The sequence below is a fragment of the Loxodonta africana genome, chromosome 23, assembly GCF_030014295.1.
Source record: "Loxodonta africana isolate mLoxAfr1 chromosome 23, mLoxAfr1.hap2, whole genome shotgun sequence".
Classification (NCBI taxonomy): domain Eukaryota; kingdom Metazoa; phylum Chordata; class Mammalia; order Proboscidea; family Elephantidae; genus Loxodonta; species Loxodonta africana.
In genome coordinates this window covers 33,408,846-33,430,656 of record NC_087364.1, presented here as the reverse complement: position 1 = coordinate 33,430,656, position 21,811 = coordinate 33,408,846, and the positions used below count along the sequence as shown (strand labels likewise).

At 40.3% G+C, this 21,811-nt stretch overlaps 1 protein-coding gene across 7 annotated transcripts in view; it reads right to left on the bottom strand.

Annotated features, from left to right (window-relative positions):
• The window catches only part of PARP4 (poly(ADP-ribose) polymerase family member 4), a 260,869-nt gene that overhangs the window by 114,150 nt on the left and 124,908 nt on the right, over positions 1–21,811 (bottom strand). For all 7 annotated transcript variants that reach the window (XM_064275429.1, XM_064275428.1, XM_064275424.1 and 4 more), the window contains 4 exons: positions 16,516–16,653; positions 8,070–8,243; positions 4,127–4,287; positions 2,606–2,743 (listed from right to left, as the gene is read on the bottom strand). In XM_064275429.1, the coding sequence (XP_064131499.1) occupies positions 2,606–2,743; positions 4,127–4,287; positions 8,070–8,243; positions 16,516–16,653 (611 nt within the window). The remainder of the gene's footprint in view (positions 1–2,605; positions 2,744–4,126; positions 4,288–8,069; positions 8,244–16,515; positions 16,654–21,811) is intronic.

Sequence of the window (21,811 nt, the reverse complement as noted above, 5' to 3'; positions counted from 1 at the left end):
TTTTATGTAGTTGATATTTTCTCTAGGATTTTTGGGTTTTGGTTCTACTTATAAAGGCCATTCCTGCTCAAAGATTATTTTAGAAATTATTCTCACATTTTCATTTAGTACCTTTCTGGTTTCATTTTTAATATTTAAATCTTTGTTCTATCTAGAATTCACCTGAGTGTGAGGAGGAAGGTAAGAGTCAAACTTGTTTTCTCCAAGGACTACCAATTTATCCCACCACATAGTACTGAAGAAATTATTTTTCTTCCACAGAGATGAAGCTACTTTTATCATATACTTAAATCCTTTATGCTTCTGCGTTTATTTCTAGACTCTTTATTCTATTGACTTATGTATTTATGTAGCATCTCACTATTTTAATTAATATAGCTACACATTTTAATGTCTGGTTAATCCTCCCTCATTACTCTTCTTTTTCAGAATTATCCTGGTAATTTCAAATTTTTTTAAAGTATGTACTGTATTATTAGTGTTTTATTTCTTTTCAAAAATTGTGTTGGTACTATTATTGTGATAACACTAAATCTATAAATTAATTTAAGAAAAGCGTCTTTTGGGTCCCTCAGTAGCAGTTTAAAGTCTTCTTCAGGCAGATCTTGCAAATTTCTTCTCAAGTTTCTTCTTCAGTATTTAACTAAGGATTTAAATTTAACCGTATTTTCCCCTGTCCCCTATGCCTTTAGTTTCAGCCTTAACATTAAGTGGTTATTCAAAGTAAGCAGAAAATTTGACTTGTGTTTTAAATAGATGTAATTCACAAGTTTTAGGCACTCTAATTTCTAGAATTTTCTCTTTTAAGTACTGGGCTATCCCTAGATTAGACACACATAAAAACCTAACCCAGTGCCATCGAGTAGACACACGTGGAAACCACGAAATATAGTCACTTTTATTCATATTATACTGTCTTCAATAAGCAATTCATACCCATGCACTACATTTTGAAATTTGCTGCTGTTGTTGTTAGGTGCCATCATGTTGGTTTCAACCCATAGCAACCCCACATATAACGGAACGAAACACTGCCGAGTCCTGCGCTGTCCTGATAATCGTTGTTATGTTTGAGTCCATTGTTGAAGCCACTGTGTCAGTCCATCTCATTGAGGGTCTTCCTCTTTTCGCTGACCCTGTACTTTACCAAGCATGATGTCCTTCTCCAGGGATTGGTCCCTCTGATAACATGTCCAAAGTACATGAGATGCCCTCTGATAACATGTCCAAAGTACATGAGATGAAGTCTCGCCATCCTGGCTTCCAAGGAGCACTCTGGCTATACTTCCAAGGCGAACTTGTTCAGTCTTCTGGCAGTCCACAGTATATTCAACATTCCTTGCCAACAACATAATTCAAAGGCATCAATTATTCTTCTGTCTTCCTTATTCACTGTCCATCTTTCACATACAAATGAGGCAACTGAAAATATCATGGCTTGGATCAGGGGCACCTTAGTCCTCAAAGTGACATCTTTGCTTTTTTAACCCTTCAAAGAGGTCTTTTGCAGCAGATTTACCGAATGCAATATGTTGTTTGATTTCTTGACTGCTGCTTCTATGAGTTTTGACTGTGGATCCAGGTATAATGAAATCCTTCACAACTTCAATCTTTTCTCCATTTATCATGATGTTGCTTATTAGTCCAGATGTGAGGATTTTTGTTTTCTTTATGTTGACATGTAATCCATGTAGTCTTTGATCTTCATCAGTAAGTGCTTCAAGTCGTCTTCCCTTTCAACATGCAAGGTTGTATCATCTGCATATTGGAATGGGCACAAATATGCATCTCTTCCAGGCGGTTGGCCAGGTAGCTGTCTTCAAAATTTCTTAGCATAGATGAGTAAGCACCTCCAGCGCTGCATCTGTTTGTTGGAATATTTCAATTAATATTTTGTCAGTTCCTGGAGCCTTGTTTTTCACCAGTGCCTTCAGTGCAGCTTGGACCACTTCCTTCAGTACCATAGGTTCTTGATCATATGCTATCTCCTGAAATGGTTGAATGTCAACCAATTTTCCTGGTACATTGTCTCTCTATATTCCTTCCATCTGCTTTTGATACTTCCTGCGTCATTCAATATTTTGCTCATAATATTCTTGAAAATTGCAACTCGAGGCTTGAATTTTTCTTCAGTTCTTTCAGCTAGAGAAATGCCTTTTGATTTTCTAACTCCAGGTCTTTGCACATGTCCTTATAATATTTTACTTTGTCTTCTAGAGCTATCCTTTGAAATCTTCTGTTCGGCTCTTTTACTTCATGATTTCTTCCACTCATTACGTTTAAGAACAAGTTTCAGAGTCTCTTCTGACATTCATTTTCATCTTTTCTTTCTTTCCTGTCTTTTTAATGACTTTTTGCTTTCTTCATGTATTATGTCCTTGAGGTCTTCTCACAACTGGTCTTTAGAAATAAATAATAATAAATCCATAATTTAAATTATATACCTAATTATAATGTTGAAGAGTATGATTTTCTTCAGACTGCATTAAGCTGGCTCATTTTAACTGAACAGACTCATACAGTATAAAAAATAATTACAAAGGAAGTAAAACACTTCATATTTGTGAAGCTAAAATATTGTAAAACAAAGATGGCATATTCTTACCGGGATAGAATTCCTACAATGTTTCGTACAGGAGATCCATGCAATAAGGATTTCACGTTGCCAAGTTTGCTCAAAAATTCTGTGGTTTCATTCACTCTGCCAACTCTATATATCTGCAAGATGTCCACTGGACTTTTACTGCAAAAATTAGGAAAAATACCAAAGGCTTGATTGAATTAGATGATATAATTGCTGGAGTACAGCTCCCCCTCCTCAGAGCTTGAAGACATAGTTTTTTTCTTCGTTCTGACTCCCTGAAGAAAACTAGGTCTCCCCCTCCTGATTCTACCTTCATTGTCACTAGACCTTTAATTTGTATTAGCTCTGATTCTCCCTTCATTGTCCCTAGACTCTTAATTTGTATTAGATCCCAGGAGATCCCCAGGGTGGAGAGTCAAAAGTAAAATCAAAAGACATCAAAAGAATTTTATAATATATAAAAGCAAAATCTGGAAAAAGACAGGGGGAATGTGTTTTGAGAACAACTGACCAACGAAGCCAAAAAAAATTTAGATAAGTCTGAATTAGTCCATGAGGGAGCAGTGGCTGGGTGTGGTTCTAGTGAGGTGCTAGAAAACCAGCTCTCCAAACAACAACATCCACAATCCTAACTTCTAGCATTTGCTGATTCCTGTGGTGCATTTCAAGCTATGAATGGTTTAACAACAAGTTTGCAAAATTCCTGAAAATTTGACAATTGTTTTTCTCTGGCTAGTATGAGGCAGCTCCAATAAACCGCTGTTGGTTCCAAAGGGTGTGCAAGGTTGATGAAGGTTAAGCCCAGGCCAGTATAAAGAGAACTGAGATACCAGAAATGCCTGGGCTAAAGACTTCAGATGAGAACAGAGCTGTAGTAGAGTGAATGATCAAATCATTGAAAGTCAGTCCCGCCCTCTAGAAGAATCAATAAAATTAGTTTCTGAATCATGATGCTGGGTCTCCGCTCTGGGTCAAGGTCGTTCTACAGAGATGCTAACATTAAACGAGGGCTTGTCTGACCAGATGAATCATCTGTTTGTTGTTATCGCTGCTGCCTAGAGTTAGAGAATGCACAAACACATGGATATGTATAGGAAATGAGGAGACACATGAAAATGACATTTAAGGATGCCACATTTCATGACATGTTTTCCAACTTCATATATTCATGTTATACAACGGTCCTTGTAAAAGCTGCCACACACATACTCTTGCGTTTTTAAATCTTAATTTAAGTGGGTTTTCTTATTTAATACCCCTAAGAACATATAAGCTCAAACATCCTTTCATTTTAAAACTTTAAATTTAATTCTAAGCAAGATAGGGTAATCATGATGAGAGAGTGGAACAATAGTATCTTCAAGCATAAAAGACTGCCCAGGCCCTACTATAAATACAGAAGAAAGTAATTTGTCATCACAACATAATTGTCCTGTTACTAATGATTAACTGATCTAGGTAATTGTGGTGAACCAGCTTTTTAACAGAATCTGAAATAGCATTACATAATAATAGATCATAAGATATTTCCTTTATGCTCACCTGTGATTATTCTGTAATATCACTTTCTTAACACTGAAAAATTCTTCTGTGTTCTGTTCAACATGCTCAATTTTGCATCTCAAAGCTCGGTATTTTGCAAGAGATGGTGGGTTGGGTTTGTACAAATTAGTTTCACAGACATTCACCATGTCTCTTATTAGCTATAGATGTAAATGATACCCTGATGTTAGAATCAACATGTACCAAAATTAATATTTATATCATATTAACACTTTATCAAAAAGTTTGTGAAAATAAGGGTTTTTCCCAAAGCTTTTGATCAAGATCTCCTTGTACTATTCAAAAAAAAACCAAACCCGTTGCCCTTGAGTCGATTCCAACTCACAGCAGCCCTACAGGTCAGAGCAGAACTCCCCATAGAGTTTCCAAGGAGTGCTTGGTAGATATGAACTGCCAACCTTTTAGTTAGCAGCCATAGCACTTTACCATTATGCCACCAGGGTTTTCCTTGTACTGTAAGTGGCATATTAAAGCTAATATAGTTCCTTACAGCACAATATACAATAATAGATTACGTTAGTATAACACATTGGTGTTAATAAAGTGTTTTCAAATACATCATTTCATTCAATCCTCACTTAGTGAGCTCTAAGAAGTTAAATCAATTACTCGAGATCTGACAGCTAATAGGAGACAGAGACTAAACTGGAATTCACATCACCAGGCTTCAAGTACAATTTTGCTTAACAAAAATTTATTAAGCATATTCTGTATGCCAGACATTGTATTTGGTTTGAAAGATACAAAGATAAGTAAGACGTGGGTACCTACCCTGCAAGGCACCCAAGTACACAGTGTAGTCATAGGTCATGGAGCTTGGAGGAAGGAACACCATTTCAGGAAAACGTGAATTATGTTTATTCTAGGGATTTGTTGCTTTCAACATCTTTGAGTGTAAGAGACACTGAAGGAGGGCACTAGCCACTCTCCTTGCAGGGTTGAAAGTGCTATGTGCTTTTCTGACCTTGGAGCGGTGTCATGGATTGAACTGTGTCCCCCAAAATATGTGTATCAATTTGGCTAGGCCATGATTTCCAATGTTGTATGATTGTCCACCATTTTATCATCTGATGTGATTTTCCTATATGTTGTAAATCCTATCACTATGATGTTAATGAGATGGATTAGTGGCAGTTATATTGATGAGATCTATAGGATAAGATAGCGTTTTAAGCCAATCTCTTTTGAGATATAGAAGAGAGAAGCAAGCAGAGAGACAGTGGGATCTCATACCACCAAGAAAGCAGCGCCGGGAGCAGTGCACATCCTTTGGGGTTCCTGCATAAAGAAGCTTCTACTCCACTGGAAGATTGATGAGAAGGACCTTCCTCCAAAGCCAACAGAGAGAGAAAGCCTTCCCCTGGAGCTGATGCCCTGAGTTTGGACTTCTAGCCTACTAGCCTGTGAGAAATTAAATTTCTCTTTGTTAAAGCAGTCCACTTGTGGTATTTCTGTTACAGCAGCACTAGATGACTAAGACAAGTGGGGATGACCTTTCTAATTACAACTCAAAACCCACCAGCCATAAAGTAAAAGATTGATGCATGTTACTACATTAAAGTAAAAAGTGTCTGTTACGGTAGAAACAAAACAAGCCACCCAACAACGAAAACAAACAAACAAAAAATCACCATAAGTAAAGTGAAAAGACAAATAACTGGGGAGAGGGGGAATACTTGAAACTTACATCACAGACTAAACTCCTTAACATATAAAGAGTTCTTAATATCATTACAAAAACAATATCAAAACCTAAAAGAAAAGTAGGCAAAGGACGTGACATAGTGTTCACAGAAAAAGAAACATAAATGGTCCATAAACATTTGGAAAGATGTGCAGCCTCACGACACTGAGAGACCGTTTCTCATCCACATAACTGGCAAAAGTCTAAAAGATTGACAACTATGCTACTGGCAAAACTAAAGGAAATAACTTTCATTCATCAAGAGTTGGAAGGCAAAAAGGTACAACCCTGATAAATAAATCGGACAATATCTAACAAATTTACAGATGCATTTATCCTGTAAGCCAGCACTTCCACTTCTAGAAGGGACCTTATTCCAGAGGTACCCCTGTACAAGTATAAAATGATAAATACAAAGGGTTATTCACTGTAGCATTGCTTGTAGTAGCAAAATCTGGAAACCCAAATGTCTGTCAATACGGAACATCCACACATTATGGCACAGCCCCACTGTGGGATACCAGAATGAGGATGACCTCTATGTACAGGATATATTAAGGGAAGAAAGGAAGGTGCAGAATAGTAAGAGGGAAGAAATATAAATATATGTTTATATTCATATTTATATGCATAAAGCAACACTGCAAAGACAAACTAATAAAAATGGTCATCTATTGCATTTGGGGAACGGGCTGAGGTAGAGGGAACAGAATAGAATTCAAACTTCTACAAGTACATTGTTTTAATATAATTTTTAGTTTTAAATCATGCAGATGTATTAAAAACCCAGTGCCGGCGAGTTGCCTACTCAAAATACAAGAAGTACTTATATGAGCACTATATGTATTCTCTCAGTAAACAAAACTAGTTGCTGTGGCTCTTCATATTGGATATTAGGCAAATGTGGACACTGGAACATAATAATTACAGAATTTTAAATTTGGAACGGACTGCTATCATCTCATTTACTGGTTCATCTCATTTACTGGTTCTTAACTTTTTTTGGATTCTAGACTCTTTTGGGAATCCAATGAAAGCAATGACTTCCCCCAAACATGCAAAATTTTACATCTACAAACTCCTCTGAAGTCTAGGTTAAGGACTAATAATCTGCCCCAATCCCTTCATGCAACTCAAGATTCACAGAGTAACTTCAGCCTCGTCTATGGCAGTGGTGGACACTATGGCTGCCCAACCCAGCATCCACCTTCCCTTCATCTTTGCTAACTAGATCCTTAGTCTGTTTTAGCATCCATTCTTCCCGACACAACTCAGGGAAAGATGGCCATTTCTGAGTCAATCATGTTACTCCATTTTCCTTGCCAGCAATTGGCTTAGGATGGGCACATGATTCATTTCTGAACAAAGGAGTAAGAGTCTGCTTGGGGGGGCTTCCTGTAAGAGGCACAAAAAGAAGTGTTCCATATGTGATGCTATGAATTGCTGCAGCACAAGATGATCATGCAGAAAGCCAGGCTGAGAGTGACGCTGTCACTTACAATGGAAGAATGCAGAGATGGAAAGAAGCTGGGATATTGATGGTAACACTGAGTCTGTACCAGTAGCTACCCTACAACCGTACTTCTTATTACATAGCATAATAAAGTTCCTTATTGTCTAAGTCACATAGTTGTGGTTTTCAGATTCTTTTACCGAAAGAATCCTAACTCATCTCATTATCTATAAAATTATTTTACAATGTAGCAACTCTAAACAAATGTCTACATTTGTACTACTATGCCGACATATGTCTTGGAAGAAGTACTGCCAGAATGCTCCTTAGAAGCAAGGATGGCAAAACTTTGTCTCACATACTTTGGATATATTATCAGGAGGGACCAGTCCCTGGAGAAGGACATTATGCTTAGTAGAAAAGAAGGACGTCGAAAAAGAGGAAGACCCTCCATGAGATGGCTGACACTGTGGCTGCAACAATGGTCCCAAGCATAACGATTGTGAGGATGGCACGGGACCAGATAGTGTTTCACTCTGTTGTACACGGAGTTGCTATGAGTTGGAACTGACTCAATGACACCCAACACCAAAATGCTGACATATTCATGTTTGGAATACGGCTTAGAGAACTTCTCCAAGGACCCAAAGCATTCTAAAATGGTTTGATAATTTGTTTTTGCACGTAACTCTAAGGACAACTTCTGTGATTCAGTGTTACCTTTATTCATCAGATTAAGACTCCTGAAAATACTTTAAATTGAATTATACATTTAAGAAATTTACCTGGCAGAGTTCCTCTTTCTTAGATAATAGTGTTAGGTTAACTTCTTCAGTTGTTGTACCTTTGTGAGGTATTAATCTGTAGAATTCAGTCATCATCTTTTGCAATTGTTCTGCTGTTTCTCCATTTTTCAGTGCTGTCTTTACTAGAAGGAGAATGCCCTCTGCCTTGCTCACCTTTAAATATAAGATGATATACAATAATTAAAATTAGAGAAAATTGCGGCCAAGATGGCGGACTAGGTGGATGCTACCGTGGATCCCTCTTGCAACAAAGACTCGGAAAAACAAGTGAATCGATCACATACATAACAATCTACGAACTCTGAACAACAAACACAGACTTAGAGGTGGGGAACAACAAATACAGGCAGACAGCGATCGTTTTCAGAACCAGGAGCCAGCGTACCAGGCAGGTGACCTTCGGAGCCCGATTTGGGGCAGAGCCCAGGGGGGCAGACGGCACAGACAAGGGGCCCAGCCCTAGCCCCCGAACTCATCCCGGGAGGGAGCCTAGCCGGTTGGCGCGGGCGGCGTAGCAGCACAGCTGGTGGGAGAAGTCCCCGGGAGACAGTGACGGATCTTGGACCGGGGAGAGCAGCGTCCCAGCCAGGGAGCCGTCCCACTGGGATTTTGGCGGGTGCGAGCGGAGCATGAACGCGGGGATCAGCTCTATATTCTGAGGTGCTACACTCCTAGCTCTCTGATCCCTCCCCCACCCTCCCCAGGCGGCTCCATTAACATCCGAATACCCTGAGCCAGAGGGAGAATTCAGATAGGGATCTGACTGCATTTTTTTTTAGCTGATTACCTGGAAAAACTAGTTTCCCAGTAATGGCTTGGAGACAGCAGTCCATATCAAACCACATAAAGAAACAGACCATGACAGCTTCTCCAACCCCCCAAACAAAAGAATCAAAATCTTTCCCAAATGAAGATACAATTCTGGAATTATCAGATACAGAATATAAAAAACTAATTTACAGAATGCTTAAAGACATCACAAATGAAATTAGGCTAATTGCAGAAAAAGCCAAGGAACACACTGATAAAACTGTTGAAGAACTCAAAAAGATTATTCAAGAATATAGTGGAAAAATTCATAAGTTGCAAGAATCCATACAGAGACAGCATTCAGAAATCCAAAAGATTAACAATAAAATTACAGAATTAGACAACGCAATAGGAAGTCAGAGGAGCAGACTCGAGCAATTAGAATGTAGACTGGGACATCTGGAGGACCAGAGAATCAACACCAACATAGCTGAAAAAAAAATCAGATAAAACAATTAAAAAAAATGAAGAAACCCTAAGAATCATGTGGGACTCTATCAAGAAGGATAACTTGCGAGTGATTGGAGTCCCAGAACAGGGAGGGGGGACAGAAAACACAGAGAAAATAGTTGAAGAACTCCTGACAGAAAACTTCCCTGACATCATGAAACACGAAAGGATATCTATCCAAGATGCTCATCGAACCCCATTTAAGACTGATCCAAAAAGAAAAACACCAAGACATATTATCATCAAACTTGCCAAAATCAAAGATAAACAGAAAACTTTAAAAGCAGCCAGGGATAAAAGAAAGGTTTCCTTCAAGGGAGAATCAATAAGAATAAGTTCAGACTACTCAGCAGAAACCATGCAGGCAAGAAGGGAATGGGACGACGTAAACAGAGCACTCAGGCAGAAAAACTGCCAGCCAAGGATCATATATCCAGCAAAACTCTCTCTGAAATATGAAGGAGAAATTAAGATATTTACAGATAAACACAAGTTTAGAGAATTTGCAAAAACTAAACCAAGACTGCAAGAAATGCTAAAGGAGATTGTTTGCACTGATGACCAATAATATCAGGTACCAGCACAATACAAGGTCACAAAACAGAACGTCCTGATATCAACGCAACTCAAATAGGGAAAGCACAAAAACAAACAAATTGAGATTAATTCTAAAAAATAAATAAATAAATAAACAAAATGATACACATAACAGGGAATCATGGAAATCAATAGACAAACGATCACAATAATCAAAAAGAGGGACTAAATATAGGAGGCATTGAACTGCCAGACGGAGAGTGATACAATGCGATATAGAATGATACAAGTTAGGTTTTTACTTAGAAAAATAGGGGTAAATAATAAGGTAACCACAAAAAGGAATATCAACTCCATAACTCAAGAAAAAAGCCCAGAAAAACGTGACGACTCAACTAACATAAAGTTAAACATTATGAAACTGAGGATCTCACAATCTACTAAGAAAAACATCTCAGCACAAAAAAGTATGTGGAAAAATGAAATGGCCAACAACACACATGAAAAAGCATCAAAAGGACAGCACTAAAAACTTGTTTATCTATAATTACGCTGAATGTAAATGGACTAAATGCACCAATAAAGAGACAGAGAGTCACAGACTGGATAAAGAAACACGATCCATCTATATGCTGCCTACAAGAGACACACCTTAGACTTAGAGACACAAGCAAACTAAAACCCAAAGGATGGAAAAAAATACATCAAGCAAACAAAAAGCAAAAAAGAAGAGGAGTAGCAATATTAATTTCTCACAAAATAGACTTTAGACTTAAATCCATCACAAAAGGATAAAGAAGGACACTATATAATGATAAAAGGGACAATTGATCAGGAAGATATAACCATATTAAATATTTATGCACCCAATGACAGGGCTGCAAGATACATAAATCAAATTTTAACAGAATTGAAAAGTGAGATAGACACCTCCACAGTTATAGTAGGAGACTTCAACACACCACTTTCGGAGAAGGACAGGACATCCAGTAAGAAGCTCAATAGAGACATGGAAGACCTAATTACAACAATCAACCAACTTGACCTCATAGACTTATACAGAACTCTCCACCCAACTGCTGCAAAATATACTTTTTTTTCTAGTGCACATGGAACATTCTCTAGAATAGACCACATATTAGGTCATAAAACAAATCTTTGCAGAATCCAAAACATCGAAATATTACAAAGCATCTTCTCAGACCACAAGGCAATGAAACTAGAAATCAATAACAGAAAAACTAGGGAAAAGAAATCAAATACTTGGAAGATGAACAATACCCTCATGAAAAAAGACTGGGTTATAGAAGACATCAAGGAGGGAATAAGGAAATTCTTAGAAAGCAACGAGAATGAAAATACTTCCTATCAAAACCTCTGGGACACAGCAAAAGCAGTGCTCAGAGGCCAATTTATATCGATAAATGCACACATACAAAAAGAAGAAAGAGACAAAATCAGAGAACTGTCCCTACAACTTGAACAAATAGAAACTGAGCAACAAAAGAACCCATCAGGCACCAAAAGAAAACAAATAATAAAAATTAGAGCTGAACTAAATGAATTAGAGAACAGAAAAACGATTGAAAGAATTAACAAAGCCAAAAGCTGGTTCTTTGAAAAAATTAACAAAATTGATAAACCATTGGCTAGACTGACTAAAGAAATTCAGGAAAGGAAACAAATAACCCGAATAAGAAACGAGAAGGGCCACATCACAACAGACCCAACTGAAATTAAAAGAATCATTTCAGATTACTAAGAAAAATTGTACTCTAACAAATTTGAAAACCTAGAAGAAATGGATAAATTCTTAGAAAAATACTACCTACCTAAACTAACACATTCAGAAGTAGAACAACTAAATAGACCCATAACAAAAAAAGAGATTGAAACGGTAATCAAAAAACTTCCAACAAAAAAAAGTCCTGGCCCGGACGGCTTCACTGCAGAGTTCTACCAAACCTTCAGAGAAGACTTAACACCACTACTACTGAAGGTATTTCAAAGCATAGAAAAAGACGGAATACTACCCAACTCATTCTATGAAGCTACCATCTCCCTGATACCAAAACCAGGTAAAGACATCACAAAAAAAGAAAATTACACACCTACATCCCTCATGAACATAGATGCAAAAATCCTCAACAAAATTCTAGCCAATAGAATCCGACAACACATCAAAAAAATAATTCACCCTGATCAAGTGGGATTTATACCAGGTATGCAAGGCTGGTTTAATATCAGAAAAATCATTAATGTAATCCATCACATAAATAAAACAAAAGATAAAAACCACATGATCTTATCAATTGATGCAGAAAAGGCATTTGACAAAGTTCAACACCCATTTATGATAAAAAACTCTTACCAAAATTGGAATTGAAGGAAAATTCCTCAACATAATAAAGGGCATCTATGCAAAGCCAACAGCCAATATCACTCTAAATGGAGAGAACCTGAAAGCATTTCCCTTGAGAACGGGAACCAGACAAGGATGCCCTTTATCACTGCTCTTATTCAACATCGTACTTGAAGTCCCAGCCAGGGCAATTAGGCTAGACAAAGAAATAAAGGGTATCCAGATTGGCAAGGAGGAAGTAAAGCTACCACTATTTGCAGATGACATGATCGTATACACGGAAAACCCTAAGGAATCCTCCAGAAAACTACTGAAACTAATAGAAGAGTTTGGAAGGGTCTCAGGTTATAAAATAAACATACAAAAATCACTTGGATTCCTCTACATCAACAAAAAGAACACCGAAGAGGAAATCACCAAATCAATACCATTCACAGTAGCCCCCAAGAAGATAAAATACTTAGGAATAAATCTTACCAAGGATGTAAAAGACCTATACAAAGAAAACTACAAAGCTCTGTTACAAGAAATTCAAAAGGACATACTTAAGTGGAAAAACATACCCTGCTCATGGATAGGAAGACTTAACATAGTAAAAATGTCTATTCTACCAAAAGCCATCTATACATATAACGCACTTCCAATCCAAATTCCAATGTCATATTTTAAGGGGATACAGAAACAAATCACCAGTTTCATATGGAAGGGAAAGAACCCCCGGATAAGTAAAGCATTACTGAAAAAGAAGAAGAAAGTGGGAGGCCTCACTCTACCTGATTTCAGAACCTATTATACAGCTACAGTAGTCAAAACAGCCTGGTACTGGTACAACAACAGGCACATAGACCAATGGAACAGAATTGAGAACCCAGATATAAATCCATCCACGTATGAGCAGCTGATATTTGACAAAGGACCAGTGTCAGTCAATTGTGGAAATGATAGTCTTTTTAACAAATGGTGCTGGCATAACTAGATATCCATTCGCAAAAGAATGAAACAGAACCCATACCTCACACCATGCACAAAAACTAACTCCAAGTGGATCAAAGACCTAAACATAAAGACTCAAACGATAAAGATCATGGAAGAAAAAATAGGGACAACCCTAGGAGCCCTAATACAGGGCATAAACAGAATACAAAACATTACCAAAAATGACGAAGAGAAACCAGATAACTGGGAGCTCCTAAAAATCAAACACCTATGCTCATCTAAAGTCTTCACCAGAAGAGTAAAAAGACCACCTACAGACTGGGAAAGAATATTCAGCTATGACATCTCAGACCAGCGCCTGATCTCTAAAATCTACATGATTCTGTCAAAACTCAACCACAAAAAGACAAACAACCCAATCAAGAAGTGGCCAAAGGATATGAACACACATTTCACTAAAGAAGATATTCAGGCAGCCAACAGATACATGAGAAAATGCTCCCGATCATTAGCCATTAATAGAGAAATGCAAATTAAAACTACGATGAGATTCCATCTCACACCAACTAGACTGGCATTAATCCAAAAAACACAAAATAATAAATGTTGGAGAGGCTGCAGAGAGATTGGAACTCTCATACACTGCTGGTGGGATTGTAAAATGGTACAACCACTTTGGAAATCTATCTGGCGATATCTTAAACAGTTAGAAATAGAACTACCATACAACCCAGAAATCCCACTCCTTGGAATATACCCTAGAGATACAAGAGCCTTCACACAAACAGATATATGCACACCCATGTTTATTGCAGCTCTGTTTACAATAGCAAAAAGCTGGAAGCAACCAAGGTGTCCGTCAACGGATGAATGGGTAAATAAATTGTGGTATATTCACACAATGGAATACTACGCATCGATAAAGAACAGTGACGAATCTCTGAAACATTTCATAACATAGAGGAATCTGGAAGGCATTATGCTGAGCGAAATGAGTCAGAGGCAAAAGGACAAATATTGTATAAGACCACTATTATAAGATCTTGAGAAATAGAAAAAACGGAGAAGAACACATACTTTTGTGGTCACAAAGGGGGGAGGGAGGGAGGGAGAGGGTTTTTTATTGATCAATCAGTAGATAAGAACTGCTTTGGGTGAAGGGAAAGACAACACACAATACAAGGAAGGTCAGCCTAATTGGACTGGACTAAAAGCAAAGAGGTTTCCGGGACAGCGGAGCAGGGGCTGGGGTCTGGGGAACATGGTTTGAGGGGACTTCTAAGTCAACGGGCAAAATAATTCTATTATGAAAACATTCTGCATCCCACTTTGAAATGTGGCGTCTGGGGTCCTAAATGCCAACAAGCGGCCATCTAAGATACATCAATTGGTCTCAACCCACCTGGAGCAAAGGCAAAGGAAGAACACCAAGGTCACACGACAACTAAGAACCCAAGAGACAGAAAGGGCCACATGAACCAGAGACCTACATTATCCTGAGACCAGAAGAACTAGTTGGTGTCCGGCCACAATCGATGTCTGCCCTGCCAGGGAGCACAACAGACAACTCCTGAGGGAGCAGGAGGCCAATGGGATACAGACCCCAAATTCTCATAAAAAGACCATACTTAATGGTATGACTGCGACTAGAGGAATCCCGGAGGCAATGCTCCCCAGACCTTCTGATGGCACAGGACAGGAACCATCCCCGAAGACAACTCATCAGACATGAAAAGGACTGGTCAGCGGCGGGGAGAGAGATGCTGATGAAGAGTGAGCTAATTAAATCAGGTGGACACTGGAGAGTGTGTTGGCAACTCTTGACTGGAGGGGGGATGGGAAGATAGAGAGAGAGGGAAGACGGCAAAATTGGCAAGAAACGAGAGACTGAAAGGGCTGACTCAATAGGGGGAGAGCAAGTGGGAGAAGGGAGTAAGATGTATGTAAACTTACACGTGACAAACTGATTGGAATGGTAAATGTTCACTTGAAGCTTAATAAAAATTAATTAAAAAAAATTAGAGAAAAAGTGAAGGACCATGTATAAAAATATCTAAAATAATTGTTAGACATGTTGCAACTTCCAATTTTCTATTGGACATATGCCAAAAACAAATACTGATCTTAGCTGTAGATGTGTCTCATGAGGGTGGCGCCATGAGGATTCTTCCAAAACTGGGCTCTGCATAACTACAGGAAAGAACCAAATTCTTATGTATCTACACACATATGGACATAGATAGATAAAGACACAGATAAATATCTATCTATAAATAATACACAGATATACTTGTATATAAAACCAAACCAAACCCATTGGCGTCAACTCATTTCTGACTCATAGCAACCTTATTGGACAGAGTAGAACTGTCCCACAGAGTTTCCAAGGAGCAGCTGATGGATTCGAACTTCCAACCCTTTGGTTAGCAGCTGTAGCTCTTAACCACTGTGTCACCAGGGCTTCTAGCTATATATAGATTAGATAGATAGATATAGATTAGATAGATAGATACTTATATACATACACAGATACATAGACACACAGATACATACATACATACATAGATGGATGAAAACATGATTGATAAAGAGAGAGAAAGAGATACATATAGAGAGAGGAATGCTAACACAATAGTAGGAGACTCATTTTTAACATAAGGAATTTAGAAAGATGCCAGACTCAAACTAGGAACAAAAACCTCAAGAACATGTTTCTAATTATACATGTACTTTATGGGCTTTAACCCAGGAAACATTTTTCTGCATAAAATAAATTAGTTCAATTTCACAGAGGAAAATTGTCTGTTATTTTAATACGACAACACAGCTGTAGAAGACGTACCACTGGGAATAGTTTCTTCCATTTGCTCTTTCAATTGCAATTAGCCATAATTGCATTTTCTATTGTGTTGGAAGCATATCTGCCTTTCCCTAAGATAGTCAGAAGTTACAGAGCTCTAGAAGTAGTTAGCTATGAAAAAGGTTAAGGTTTGGACATTAGCTGATAATCAAGACCATTCATATCCCTCAGGCCTATTACTAACCTCTTGACCTACAGGATCAAGAATCGTAATTTGCCAGCAGTAAAAAGCTATCATTGATCAGCTCTTGTATTTGAGCATTTTACAGACAGGAATGTCTAGTTTTCTTGGAAGCTTATTTTCCCCTTAGTGCTCTCTATGCTCTTTTTCTCCAGGGTAAAAGGAAAGAACAGTCAACTATCAACTCAATTTGACGAGTACTAAAACATAAGTGTTATTATTTAAGCTAATGAATTAGGAAGCAGGTTTGTTATGTTAGGGGTTATGTTTCAAGGACACAGTGACTTACATCATTAAGGCTGATTTTGTTCACTGGCTTGATAAGCGTGTGCTCCAGATGGCCCAGCGTTTCCGCCCAAATCATCTCCACCAAATCACTGACCTCTTGGCTCAGAGTATTCAAATTTATTACCTCCTCCAAAAGCAACTGGAACAACAAAAAACAAAAAAAATCAACGAAAAGTTATCAAGAGTGAATGAGTTTAAAATCAACACAAGGAGAAGAAGAGAAGTGGGAGAAGAAATAATTACAGCCCAGAAGAGGGTCACCCCAGCCAAAAAACAACTCCTCTTCTAGGTCTATCCTGTTTCAGGCCTCTCCCTCTGTCTCCTTCATACACTTGCCTCTAATTTCCTCCCTCTCTTCCTGTCCCTTTTTTTTTTTTTTGCTTGCCTTTTGCCTTCAAACCTCACCCTGTAAGTTTGAGTCCTTCCAGTGGCATTAAGTACATGTAGTCAGAGCATTCAAATTGTGGTGTTGGTGAGGAAATTGAATATACTGTAGACTGCCAGAAAAACTAATAACCCAGTCTTAGAAGAAATACAATCAGAAAGTTCCATAGAAGCAAGGATAGTAAGACTTCACCTCACTTTCTTTGGACATGTCATTGGGAAAGACCAATCACTACAAAAGAACATCATGGTGGGTAAAATAGAGCGACACTGAAGGCAAGGAAGGACCTCAACGAGATGGACTGATACAGTAGCCAAAACAATGGACTCAAACATACCAACAATCATGAAGACGGTGCAGGACCAAGCAACATTTTGTTCTATTGCACATGGGGTCATTATGAGTCAGTGCTGACTTGATGGCAAGTAACAACAAAAAGTCAAAGTTAACCTAAATTGGTGTGTAAACCTTCCCTGAAAGCACAATAAAATATTATTTAAAAAAAAGAAAAAAAAGTGAGGGTTAAGGATCCCTGACTTCTGGCTTGGATCATAATAACTCTTTTCAAAGCTGTGAGGGTTTGTTGCTGATATAGGCAATTTTTTTTTTTTTTTTTTTATAGGCAATAGGCTTTGTGGGTTATCCTGGAATTCACTTCCCACTCAGCCTCCATGCCTCCCTGTCGGTTCACCTTTCCTTTTCTTAACTCCTACTCTTCTCTCCTACTGGCTTTTTATTTGTATAGAGAAAACATTTCCATTAAATGTATTAAAATCAGGACTTCCAGGAAGATGGCAGAGTGAACAGATCTAAAATCCAGACCCTCTTTACAAGAACAACAATAAAAGCAACTAGAATCCAGTACAAAGCCCTCTGGAATCATGGACAACGAAAAACAGCAAGGAACTGAAAATTGAATAAAAGCGACGACAAAGCGCAAAGTAGGGAAAGCAGCTCTTCCACTTTCCCTGCCTGTCCCTTTCCTGGTACAGCAGTGGGATGCTCAGGCAGCAGCCTATAACAACCAACTCACATCGTCATTTGGCACACAGCTCTCAGCTCATGAGAAGGGACCGCTTAAACTTGAGCTCTGAAACCAGGAGCAGATCTTTGACATAGACAGTGTATTTAGCCCCTAACTGGCTGATCTACACTGCCATTGAGAGCACAGAACTCCGGCACCTCTGGATCCAAGGCCAAAAGCAGATCTCTAGTGCAAACAGTTTGAGAGGCCTCCACTCATCTCCTCCTAGTGTGGCAGAGGGAGGGCTGGGAGCCACAGAGCCACACCAACGGTGGGCATACGAATCTCTGCGACACAGGAAGGGGTCTGGTGGCTTGTGGCTCCTCGACCAAGGGTGGCTTTCCTGGGCAGACCAGAGAGGGTGCCTCCAGTCCCTACTAGTCAGCAAAGAGAAGCCTGAAAACCACCTGGCAATGACCCAGGGCACAATCCAAGCCACAGTGCATAAACAGTTGGCCCTGCCACAGAAAGGTCAGATTTGCACAGAGCATGACCAAGACACCTGAGCAGTCAGACCTGGGCAAGAACGGCTTGGTGAGCACAACCTAAGCTAGAGTTCTGGTAAGTCCTGGGCAACAGCAACATGGTACATGCAGCACAGACCTCAGTATATGAACAATTGGGCCTTGGACAGAAAGATATGGACAATGAAGCACAGGCCGAGACACATGAATAGTAGGACTTGGGGCAGAGCGGCCTCGTGAGCACAGTGTAAGTGAGAATTCCCGTAAGTTCCAGGAAAGAGCGGTGCATGGGTACAGTGCAGGCTGCAGTGCACGTGCAGTCAGGCCCACAGTGGAGAAGAATGAAGGGTGCATTGTGGGCCCAAATTCCTGGGCAGACAGATCTGGGGCAGAGTGGCTCAGGAAGCACAGAATTGGCTGGAGTTCCCGTGAGTCCCAGGAAGAAACAACAAGGTGAACACAGCAGTCTGGAGTTCATGAATAGTGAGGACATGTGGTAAATTGGCAACAGTTGCAGCTTCCAGGGTGGGACTCTGAGGTTGGTATAGTACAGATGATACTTCTGGAACAGGAATCTGTGGTGTGTCTGTGACTGCTGCAGCTACTGGGAGGGGCCTAGTGCCAGAGTTGTAAGGTCAGGCCTCACAGGAAAGAGATCTGTGGTAAGCAGTCAAAGATAGCTGGTAATATCTAAAGGGGGAAAGCTGCTGATGGGACATGGCCAGTGTCTCTGAGGAAGGCATCTGGTACCAAAGTAATATGGTCAGTATGCCCAATATCTGGTGGGGAAGCAATCACACCAAGTGCTACAAGCCACGCAGTCTGGTGCTGAAGTGGCTCAGCCACCACCACCCTTAGGGAACCTAGAGGTGAAAGTGATGGCTGGTGTCCCAGGGCAGTGAGACCAATGAGGAAGGAACAACACCAAGTACACCTAGATGGGGAGTCTGGAGTGAAAGCAGAGAACTACAAACTTCAATAAATTAAAAAAATAATAATAACAACAACACTAAAGAGGAAGAAGAGCAAAGGCAGAGCCAACATGGCACTACAGACATAAGCACCATGCTGTCCCTCCACAGCAAAGACTCAAAAAATTAAGTAAAACAGAGACAAACATCAATCCTGGAACTCTAAGTGTCAAATGAAGACATAAAAAACTCAACCAAGCACCAAATGGAATAAGAAACTGACAGAAAATAGAGAGCATGGAGAGATATGTGCAGAGGTCCCTATCACTTAACACAGCACAGATTCACCATCTTGGGCACCTGCTGAAGATTGGAATATAAGAAGTATGGAAAAGCAGCTTCAAAGATCTCCCAACAGGAGACATAGCACCCAGGAACCAGCGATGTATGTTTTCCCACCCTCTATCCTTCTCCTCCCTGCTGCTTGGCCTCCATCACTTCCTAGCCAGGAAGAACAGGATCTGTGCCACTTGGATTTGACCCACCTACATTGGAGATCAGTGGACAGGGAGTACAGAAAAGCAGCTTCACAGAGCTCCAGCATGAGACGGAACGCCCGAAACTGGGATATATACTTTCCCGCTCCCCACCCTTCATACCACCCCTTGGCTGGGAGGGACCAGGCTGCTTGGATTTGGCCCATCCACAGTGGCTGGTGCCATCACTGCCATTTGTTTGTTGCTAGTATCACCTTTTTCTGCTTCTTTTGGTTTCCTTGCTGCATCTAACCACCTTCCCCCTCCTTCCTCTTGACTACCTGGCCCCAAAAGCCAGTTTTGCTTCTTCTTGGAAGGCTGGTGAAGCACCACTCAGCTGGGGAACTACTTCCCCAGACCGAGCCACCATGCTGGTGGGAACCCCAGGGCCATTTTATTTGTTTTGTTTTTATTGTTGTTTTCTTTTTCTTTTCACAGCTTAGGAGCCCCTTCTAGTGAAGCTGTCCTGCCCAGCTTGGGAGACACCGCCCCAGTTTGCAAACCCATGCCAGTGGGATCCCTGGGGGCATTTCTTTTTTTGTTTTGGTGTTTTGTTCTGTTTTGATTTCTTTTTCTCTTCGTGGGTTGGGAGCCCCTTCTAGACAGGCTGTCTAGGCAGCCTGGGAGCCACTTACCCGGTCTTTGCAGCTACACCGGTGGAATCCCTGGGGGCTGTTCTTTTCTTTTTTCTTTTCTGCTTTTTCTTTATTTTACTGTTTTTTCCTTTTTCTTTCTTTTTTTCTCCTTTTGTTTTTACCATTTCTTGATTTCTCATTTCTCCACTCCAACAATAAGCACTCTTCTTTGTTTGTTTCTTTTGGCTCCTGTTTCTCTCTCCATTCTCTTCTTTCCCATATTCATCTTAGCTGCACACATCAAAATCTCCCACTCCTTCCTACCTACCTCTACTTTGCACTGAACATCACACCTCCGAACAGGACAGGCACAGCTCACTGGAATCTGTCCTGATTCCCAACTCATGCTGTCAGGCCAAGTACATGCCACAAACAACCCATCCCAGCCCTTGCCCTTCAGCTGAACTTACCCTCTGCACCACATTTGAGCAACTGGCCCTGTCCATTGGACAAGGATTTCATAAGTATCATGCCCACAGACAAGCAAATAACAAACAACAAACAGCATGCTTGCTCAAACATAACCAAATAAAACAAAAAAGCAGGGTGAAACAAATCCACAATCAATAAACAAAGAAAATAACTACTGAATATCCCAAAGACAGCAGACAATACCAAAACATATTTGAAAAAAAAAGGACAGAGGGAGAGGGGCCCAAGATGGCTGACTAGGTAGACGCTACCTCGGATCCCTCTTGCAACAAAGACTCGGAAAAACAAGTGAATCGATCACATACATGACAATCTATGAACCCTGAAAACCAAACACAGATTTAAACAGTTGACCTGAGTGACAGAGAATGAGAATGAACAACTACGGGGAAGCAGCGACTGTTCGGACCTGGAGCCAGCGTCCCTGTCAGGTAACCTTGGCGCCGGGCTTAGGACTGGGCCCAGTGAAGCTGAATACAACATCTTGTGACGGCGCAAACACGGGGCGCAGCCCTACCCCCCTGAACTGACACCAGGAGGGGGCCCAGCCGCTCCGCGCAGGCAGTGTGGTGATGCAGCTGGTGGGAGAAGTCCCCAGGAGGCAGTGACTGGTTTTGGATCAGGGAGTGCAGCGTCCCAGCCGGGGAACCGTGGCGCCGGGCTTTGGACTCGGCACAGGGGAGCTGAACACAGCATCTGGTCATGGCACAAACACGGGGCACGGCCCTACATCCCTGAACTAACCCCGGGAGGGGCCCCAGCCAGTCCGCGGAGGTGGTGCGGCGACGCGGCTGGCGGGACGAAAAGTCCCCGGGAGGCAGCGACTGATTTTGGAGCTGAGAGTGCAGCGTCCCAGCAGGTGAACCTTGACACTGGGCTTTGGACTGGCAGCGGAGTATCTGACTGCGGC